Consider the following 9,673-nt stretch of genomic DNA (forward strand, 5'->3'; position numbering starts at 1 on the left):
GGCTCTTGTGAAATAAACACAAGATTATATGAATGGTGATTTGAGTGCTAAGTTTGGGTATGTGTCATCTATTGTGGATGCTAGACCTCTAACCTCCGGGTAACCAACATATGGTGTACTTTGGCCACACTGTTAACCACGTGCGCTGATAAATGTGTGTTAGATGACGATTTTGCCACATTTTTCTTTGGATAAATGACCTTTTATTCAGCATCCACATTTAAGCTTTTACAGATGATTTCATAAGATGTAGGATAGCATATGGGTACAACTAGTGTAATACGATTCATTCTCAAAATAGTAAGGAGGAGTTCGTTCTAATTTGGATGTGAGGTATACACATTTCTAATACATGTATTGTTGATGTCGGAAATCACATGTGGTAGACATATTTGCAGTTAAACGTAATAAAAGAAATGCATCATAAAATCACCGCAACATGATCAAGAAATGAATGTAACAAAATAAAGGTGATGAATGAGTACACTTCACTCACATAGCAATACATTGTATATGAAAATAGACACAAATAGTTACCCCATGTGTAAGGTGTAGTTTTAAACGAAACATGATTTGGATTCTCGCATTAATCTATTCTTGAAGGCTAGACATCCGACCTTCTTGAAGGCTAGACATCCGACCACAAAAAACGAGCCATGATGATAGATGCGTGTTGGAAGGGGATTTTGGCGCGTTTTCTGACTAACTTAACTTTTTCATGTAGTATGAACATGTAAATTCAAGCTTTTACAATGACTACATGTAGACTGTTTTACATAAAATCTCCTGTAGTTTTGGGAACCTTGCGAAAGAATCTGTTCAAACTTTGATATCCTAATTACCCTTTGCCAATTAAACCAAGGATTCAAGAAGAGAGGAAGTAGTAGCATTTTTTTAACCTAATAATAATCCATGACCAATATGTCCCCCATCCGTGCACGACCCTGGGCGCACAATCGGACGGCTGGCGAAGGCTCCACGGACGCCACGGCACCCGATTAAACCCCAATACAGAACGGCGGCACGCGTTACGTTTTCGTTTTGTCCGTCACGATACGCGCACGGCACCCCCTCCTCCGCTGATATAAACGCCCCGCAAATACGTCGGCAGATAGAGAAGACCCCAAGTCGACTCCCAGATTATTTTCTTGTTTTCTACTTCTTTCTTCCCAAACAAAAAGCCAGCCCCCGCAGGATTCTTCTTCGAGACCAAGCAATCCTTCCCGTCTTCCCCCGACCTCTCCCCTTCCTGCTACTTCCCCTCGGCCCCTCGTAAGTTCATCCGATCTGCAGCTTAATTTTCGGTGCAAATTTCCTTGGTGCGTAGATGGATTTCCTGCTTGTCCCGTCTAACAGTAATCTCGTTTCGTTCTCGCCGACTACGTAGAGGATTGGAGTTTTTTAGTTTCGTGTTTGTTCGATTCACCGATTCAGTGATTGGGGTGGGTTCGTTTGGTTGGGAATTTTTGCGTGTCTGCGCGCGCGTGTGTGATGATGGGGGTGGGTGTTCCAGTAATTAGGCATCTAGACTGCAGAGATTTGTTTATCTGTGTAGTTTGATGGTCTCTTTCTGGACTGAGGATTATCTCATGTGCTTAAGAGTTAGGTTATTGCGTCTCTATCTGATGTCCTAAAAATACTTAGTTTGCAGTATAGGTTCTTCGTCGCTATGCATTGTTGCTGACCAGTTGTCAGCTTAGTAGATTCTTCCCAATCTGTAGGATAACCTGCCTTCTTGAGTTGCTTTTATCTGATGATTAATCTGCCGTTCCAGAGGATAAGAAAACTGTACAGGAAGTTTGTTTAGGAGGTTCTGGATTAATCTGATCTCGTAGTTTCACCTTGAGCGCTAGGGTTTGCTTGTCTGTATTGGTAACACTTTGATGCAATCTAATTCAGACATCAAAATTTTCCTTTTCCGCAAGTCTGGCTGTTATTTGACTAAGCGACTACCGCAGCTTGTCGTTTTTCCGACCCTGGTTCTTCGTGAGCTAGAACTAAAGTTTTCCCTGTTCGGTTTTCTTTGTTTTGTGTAGTGTTATGTTTTAGACATTGCTACAACGCTAGGTTGTTTCTTACTGAAAGTTCATCACAATCGTTCAAGAGTAATTGTCCATCCACAGGTTTCTTATAGCCATTGCTTATTCTGTTTCGATGTAATAATCTGGTAAAACTGTAACATTTTTTCACACCAGGATATTTTGTGTTTTGTTTTGTGTGTGATGTTTTCCATCTTTATGTTTTTAAGGCTCTTGAGTTGTAAACGGGATCCTCTTCTAGGAGATACCAAAGGCTTAACCTCCTGAACATTTATCATTGTACATGCAGTTTTCCTTCTGTACTGTCTATTGTATGTTTGAAAGATACATGTTTTTGCATTTCAAGATGTAATATGTCGACCTGTTTTTACATGTTAACTCATAATGACCTTTGCATCTCTAAGGTCTGCCATATTGTGTATTTTATTTATAGCTGTTTAGAGAGTCACCCGGGAGGATTCAAGAAGCAAAGCTATAAAATTAACCTAGAAGATCTTGAGTTTTATTTTCTTTTTTGTTGTTGTCATTACCTTGAGTTAACTTCATCTTTGACAATACTGCAAGTATGAGTAATAATTCAATTCAATCGATGTTAAAAATTCAATTCATTTTGATTGATGTATAACTTTCCTTTCTTCGACAGTAATACCGCAAGTATGCGTAACAATTCAATTCAACCGGCGTTTTAAATTTAATTCATTTTGAATGATGTATAACTTTTCTTTCTTACAATAATCGTAACCGTTCAATTCAACGCATGTTAATAATAATCTCAATTTGATGTATAAGTTTAACAGTGTTGGGAATGCTTAACTCATGTAGTGGTGGTGGGGGAGTTGTTGCTTTTTTCATTTCTCAAATGCTACCTTTTTTTTTCAGAGATTGCATGATAATAGATATGATGATACATAGTCGCTGATTCCTGATTTTGTGAACAGTTTTTTCGCAATGGGTGGAAGCAACTATGATGACGACTGGGTGTTGCCTAGTGCTGACATCACCCTTGTTCTTGTTGGAAAGCTTGGCTACGGCAAGAGTGCAACTGGCAATAGTATCCTTGGACGGGAAGCATTTGTGTCTGAATACTCCCATGCTAGTGTGACAAATACTTGTCAGATGGGAAGCACCACTCTGAAAGATGGCCGCACCATAAATGTTATTGATACACCAGGTAAGAGTGCATGTATTGAATGTAACTACTATATCTTTGTATTTATCTACCATTCAGATGTTTTGAATTTGTGAATTCTACATACTATGTTGCATCTCGTGTACATATCGATCGCACGCTTTCTTCTCTGATTATGCTGATGAGACGTTTGATGCAATATCTTTGGATGTTTGGATGCCATCCACTCTTTATCAAAATAGCAGTTAATTTAGAAGCCATCTGCTACTTTTTTTTGCTATTAAAAATTACTGTAGCATGGTAGTGTACGCTGGACCTAGTTGCTATTGTTTATCTGTGCTTCTATAAAGATTGGATGTTGTGGGGAAGCTCAGTTTGCCATCACACCTTCTACTGTCCACCAAACGTAATTTCCTGATTGATGATCCATCATCAATTCTATTTAGGGTTTGCAAAATATGTCTGTACTTTCTGGTTTCGCTATCTATGTTTAATAAGTTGCCTTGTTCTTTCTAACGCCAGGTCGTTTTTATCGCTATGGATTTGTATGGGGCAGATGTGACACATAATTCGATTTATTTAATTAGGCCCATAGCAACCTGTAGGCATTCAGCTTGTTGATCTTAAAGTATAAGATTCAAATTTTTAATGAGACAATTAATCAGATTAATCATGCTGTGAATTATCACTTTTCTTGCTCCTTGTTTTGACTTAGGGTTAATGCAATTAGAGAGTTTGAAGTGGAAATGCTGCTCTGAAAATGTAGGAGTGCAGGATATTTCAATTAAACCTGCACCGTGTTCATTTTGCAGCTGTCATTTATTCTTCTCACGTCTTTCCATATTTGTCAATGTCAGTCCCCCTTCATTTCTTGCATGCTTGAAAATGAAACATAAAGGGAAGCAATATTTTCCTAGAAACAGACAAAGAATGAAATATGATTTTGTATTTTAATAGAACGATGTATTTAATGGGCATGGACCAATGTGAACTAGGAAACTAGTAAATTTATCTTCCTTGCTGAAAACTACTGATCCGCAATTCAGCATTGTACTTAACAGAGTAGGTTGTTGGCCGTTCATGTTTATTATGTTTTGCTAATCACCCATTTCAACTACTTGGATAGGACTATTTGACATGACTGTAACACCTGAGGATGCTGGTAAAGAAATCGTCAAGTGTATGAACATGGCCAAAGATGGGATACATGCGGTGTTGATGGTTTTTTCTGCTACAACTCGATTTTCTCGAGAAGATTCTAGCACCATTGAGACTATTAAAGTGTTTTTTGGAGAGCAAATTGTTGATCACTTGATCCTGGTCTTCACCTATGGAGATCTAGTTGGTGAAACTAAATTGAAGAACATGCTAAGTAATGCCCCGGAATATCTGCAGGTATATACTTTTGCATCTTTAACTCTTGAAATGTGCATGAAAGGTTCTTGAGCTTGCGTGCAAATAGTTACATTTGCATGTTCTGTCTACAGAAAGTTGTTGAGCTATGCAAAAATAGAGTTGTTCTTTTTGACAACAAGACCAAGGACCGAATGATTCAAGCTAAGCAGCTGGAAACGTTGCTTGATGTGGTTGATTCTGTTAGTGCAAATAATGGAGGAAAACCATTTACAGATCAAATGCTCACTCGCATTAAGGTAAATAATGATGTTGAGCGAAGTTTGAGATTCTCATCCCTATCCTATATTTTTCTGTAGTTAATGCTTACCTCATCTTGTAGGAGGTGCATGATAGAGAAAAGGAGGTTCATGATGCCATGGGATATTCAGAGGAGCAGATATCTGAATTGAAGAAGGAAATCCACAGAACTCGGGATGAACAACTTGCAAACATTACTGCCATGGTAAGAGATACTATTTTATCGGTTTTGGTAAAAGCAGGCAACACTTTGTTACCTACTTTAATTTTAAAAACTGTGTTTGAAATAAACTATTGATGACATATCTTCCTTTATATATTACTGATTAACGGCATTCCATATTAAGTTGATCATGCCTGAAGCCTATATGGAGTTACCACGAGGTTCAAGGTCTATTATAGATACCTCGAGGCTCAAGGTCTATTATAGATGATTTTTCTTGTTTACATAAGCTGTAGGCTCAACATATCAATATTTCATGAAGCAATCATCTTTTTCTTTCATTTTAAAGAAGTACTAGAAGTAAAACATGATGCATCGGAACTACAATAACTTTGTATATGAAGTTATAGCTTTGTAGTCAAACCTCTCAATATTTGACCAAGTTTATTGAAAAATGTTCTAATATTTACAACATAAAATGTATTTAATCCCCTTAGAAGTTCTCGATAATTATTGAATTGCTGTCCACGTATCTTTTCTACTTTAGAGTGACTTTAGAAATTGCATCAACTCTGACTGGACATTCATGATATAGGTGGAAGACAAGCTAAACTGCACGGTGGAAAAGCTGCAATGCCAACTTATGGAAGAACAGAACGCAAGATTAGAAGCAGAGAGGGTGGCTGCAGAGGCCAGGATGAAGTCAGACGAGGAGATCCGTCAGCTCAGAGAGCGCCTTGAGAAGGCCCAACTGGAAAACGAGGAATTCAGACGGTTGGCTACCAGTAACAAGTGTGCTATTCTGTAAAGCTGTTTTCTCGGTTGCGTGCGGATGCTTTAGTGATTTGTCAATAGAGGGCTTCAGTAGTCTTAAGCCTGCCCCGTAATAACTGATAAATTTTAGCGTCTCATCTCGTACATCTATATTAGTAGTACTGGAACTGTAATGCCTGTGTCGTACTATATACTATATATAATGGTTGCGGTGTATACTTTTGAGTATCATGTGTTTTTTTTGCTGTGTCATGAGGAGAGAATGTTGCATGTTTGATTCTCTGAATAGCCCCCCAAATTCCTGTGGTTTATACTTGCACTACAGCCACAGTTGGAAGTTGCCTTTTTCTTTGAAAGAAAATACAATCCTCTTGTGTTGTAGGGTCACCAAGTTAGCCTGGGAAGCTACTGAAGCAACTTTGCTGCCGAACAGGAGAACCCAGCGTGCGTGCTAGGCCAGGCTGACGCTTTCTCCCTACTGTCCATCGATTATCGTCCTTCACCTCCAATCAAGGTCATAGGGCTGTTATCAATGGCATCAAAGGTGAATCTTCTCTACTACATGTGTTCATATACCAGTCTTCTCCTTTACATGTGTTCAACCCTCCTGCCCTTTACACATGAGGAAGTCGAAGATGCATGAGAGACCAAAACCAGCCATCCAAGAGAAAACCCGGGAAGAAAAGGAAGAAAAGACAGAAGCATAGATATGAAGAACAAGTGCATAGTACGGTACTTCCAACCGCCTTCACCCCAGTTACTACGTCTGAACTCCTGTACTACCAAGTCTCTACATCGGAACCTCCGGATCCAATAGATAGAAGATGCCTTAATGATCAAGTCCATCCAGAGTTTGACAAGATTTTCCGATCAGGTGTTCCTGAGGATGGGCAGCTGCAAGTGCAGGATGCTGTTGCTAGTTCCAGGTGATTCCTCCGGCTCAGCAAGAGACCAAGTAACGAGCAGCAACAACGTGTTTTTTTGGTCTGAATTTAAGGTCCGGAGGCGTCGTTGGCGCAAGCCGCTATGCGACCTGGCGTCGAGCTGGACGGCGCCGGCGGCGAGCCGGCGAGGAGTGGCGCGTTAACCCTTATCCGCGCAAGGCCGGCCGACGCCAACGCCATGCCCGAGATCAGCGTGCGGTCGACGACCGGGGACTGCTCCGCTGGTCAAGAACAGCACGGCCGGCGCTGGTGTTCCCGGACCGCGGGAGCTCCACGGACGTGACTCTGCCGCTGTTCCTGACGGCGAAGAAGTACGGCGGGGAGGTGCAGTTCATGGTGTCGCACTTCCAGATGCGGCTGCTGGGCAAGCTCCTACCGGCGTTCAAGAGCCTGTCCATCGAGCGAGATCGGATTTGCGGCGACGAGACGAGATGAGAGCATGAGACGAGGATGGAGGGTGAACGGGCCTCGGGGGCCTGAGACGGGCCCACTAATAATTGGGCCTCAACCGAGATTTCCAGGGAGGCCGGTGCGGGACGCGAAATCGACCGGGCGACTCGCTGCGCACATTATTTAGTACCACACCGGAAGTTGAATTAAAATCTGACCTGTTTATTAGGCCGAATTCTGCTGGTTCCATCGCCAACACGAGGATGGTGCACGGCTGTCAGCTGCGAAAGATGCCTAAGGCACAACTAAAAGAGGCCACCGAGCCCAGCCCGTGACCCAGCACCACAGTGTGCGCACGGGACGAAAAAAAAAGAGCCACGCATCAAAAGAGTGCGTGGACGAAAAATATGCAGTGAAAAGAACCCCTATGAAGGGCACAGTCGTAAGAAAAAAAATAGCGCAATTGCACCCCTCGTGTTGGCATGCGCTAGACATTAGCGTCGGTCAGCGCCTGGCTTTTTGTTTCACATTTCTCTTTTACAATTCTAAAATTATGTGTTTATGCTACACAGACAAAAAGAAGAAGAAAAAAGAGCCACACGTCAAAAGTGTGTGCATTTCTCTTTTACAATTCTAAAATTCTAGGGTTTATGCTACATGGACGAAAAGAAGAAGAAAAAGAGGCGCGCTCCAAATTTCAAGAGTTTATGATGACTTATTCGTCCCTCCAAATAGACACTAGAGTCTAACATTTTGTTCCAAAGTGAAGAGTGACGTGCCCATCTGGCCTCGCCAAGCGGCACCGATGGCCCTCGTGAAGTCGGTCATGCGTAACCAACTCGTCCTTTTGTCGTTCGCACGAGATTCGAAGTCGCACCATCGGTTTTGGCGAGCTCGGTGTGAACGAGGTGCTACCCGAAATATTGACATGGTAATTTTGATTAATACTTTTTTCTATTATATATGTAAGTGGCATTTATGAAATACCGACCGTAGTTATGTAGTGTGTTTTTTGTTTTGTTTTGGATGAAGTTTGTGTTGTGATTGGTGAACTTTTGCGGTGAACTATGTTGAATTTAGAATTTTAAGACTTGTTATAATAATGCACTACTTGTATTCTGGTGGTGTTGGCTTTTACTTCACATGTTTTGGTATCATGAAGTTACTTATGGAGATTTAGTTGGTGAAACTTACAACAAAACTGATGCACGGCGCAAAATAAAAATATTGCAGCTTACTTTTTGTTCAGGGGTTTTCTCCATGCATCAGCTTCAGTTTTAGGTGAAGTGATTTCTGTGCATGCAATTATACATCTTTTTGGATAGAGAAAAACCGTCATTGTCATGGATTAACTATCAATAAACTAATTGAGCACCCTAGTCCACTTGACAACTAATTAATCTAATCTAGTTGTCTCGCAAAGGAGCAGGCCTTAATTAATTAGTTAAACCAGTAGTACTTCGGCCCACGCAGCATGCCTTTTGTCTCGGTACGTTGATACATTTTGATTGGCCTCTCGTGATTTTCTAATTCTGAGCTTGACTTTCTGACTCCTCGTCATGACCGTTTGTCTAATCAGCGCCTAATCAAATCACATCGCCGTTTGTCTCAACGGTGGCTCATTTACTAGTAATAGATTAGCAATGTCGCTACCTGCACCCAGGAGGCACGAGCAAGAGTAGCTCAAGCTAGGGGCTGAGTGTTTGTAAGATTGTGATTGTGCACATCAGTGGCTAGTGAGATTGTGACTGTGCCCATCAATGGTACAGCTAGCTAGGTAGCCAGGTACTCCTTACGAGACTAGCTAGGAGGGTCTGTCTTCTTAGACTACCCACAATAGGAGTATCATAGGTAGTATCATGCATCACATGCATGCAAAAAGCTGATGTGGCAGCGTGATTAAAGATGAGAGAGATGATAGTAGTATCATAGGTAGATACCGTATCATAGCACGTAGTACTAGAAAATTTAATGCCAAATAAATCTTGTACATATATTTGCATTGAGATTCTACAAATCAATTAATATATGAAGATTATGATACTAGCATATGATACCATGCATTGTGGACATAATAACATGTATCATAAACATGATACTTCTATGATACTTCTATATGATACTATGCATTGTGACTAGTCTTACTCCCGAGTGTAGGTCATTTATGTTATGCGCAGTGGAGATCCAGATTTTTTATAATTGCATTGCAACAAGGACTTCCTTGAGAAGGATGCGGTATAGACATTGGTCTCTTCTTTCGGACAACAACATATGACACGGACAGTCTCTCTTCTGGTCTTCGCATATAGTATTTGTAACGTGTAAGGATAACAAAGCATGAGAATAATTGTCTACATGTATTGATACGTATAGATCGGGGAACAGTCTTTATGCGGGCTGTTGATAGGAAAATTCTTCTTTTGGAGAGCACGTGTGTTACGGACTTACGGTGTCACCCGTCTCTCTGTAACATGATTTGCCAAGTAAAAAAGGAAATGTTGATCACCAAACATATTAACCCTGTTGCCTCTTGGATATGGTGTTTTGGCTCATGCGTCTAACCTATTATAAAAAATACATT

The 9,673-nt window shown here is 41.0% G+C and overlaps 1 protein-coding gene across 1 annotated transcript; it reads left to right on the plus strand.

Annotated features, from left to right (window-relative positions):
- The first annotated feature begins 1,093 nt into the window (after nt 1-1,093).
- LOC127334486 (immune-associated nucleotide-binding protein 9) lies at nt 1,094-5,986 on the plus strand. The gene is made up of 6 exons (XM_051360941.2): nt 1,094-1,272; nt 2,978-3,210; nt 4,295-4,563; nt 4,656-4,820; nt 4,904-5,026; nt 5,580-5,986. The coding sequence occupies exons 2-6, from the start codon at nt 2,988-2,990 to the stop codon at nt 5,790-5,792; spliced, it is 993 nt and encodes a 330-aa protein (XP_051216901.1). The 5' UTR covers nt 1,094-1,272; nt 2,978-2,987; the 3' UTR covers nt 5,793-5,986.
- The last annotated feature ends 3,687 nt before the right edge of the window (nt 5,987-9,673 follow it).

Source organism: Lolium perenne, chromosome 6, assembly GCF_019359855.2.
Source record: "Lolium perenne isolate Kyuss_39 chromosome 6, Kyuss_2.0, whole genome shotgun sequence".
NCBI classification, from domain to species: domain Eukaryota; kingdom Viridiplantae; phylum Streptophyta; class Magnoliopsida; order Poales; family Poaceae; genus Lolium; species Lolium perenne.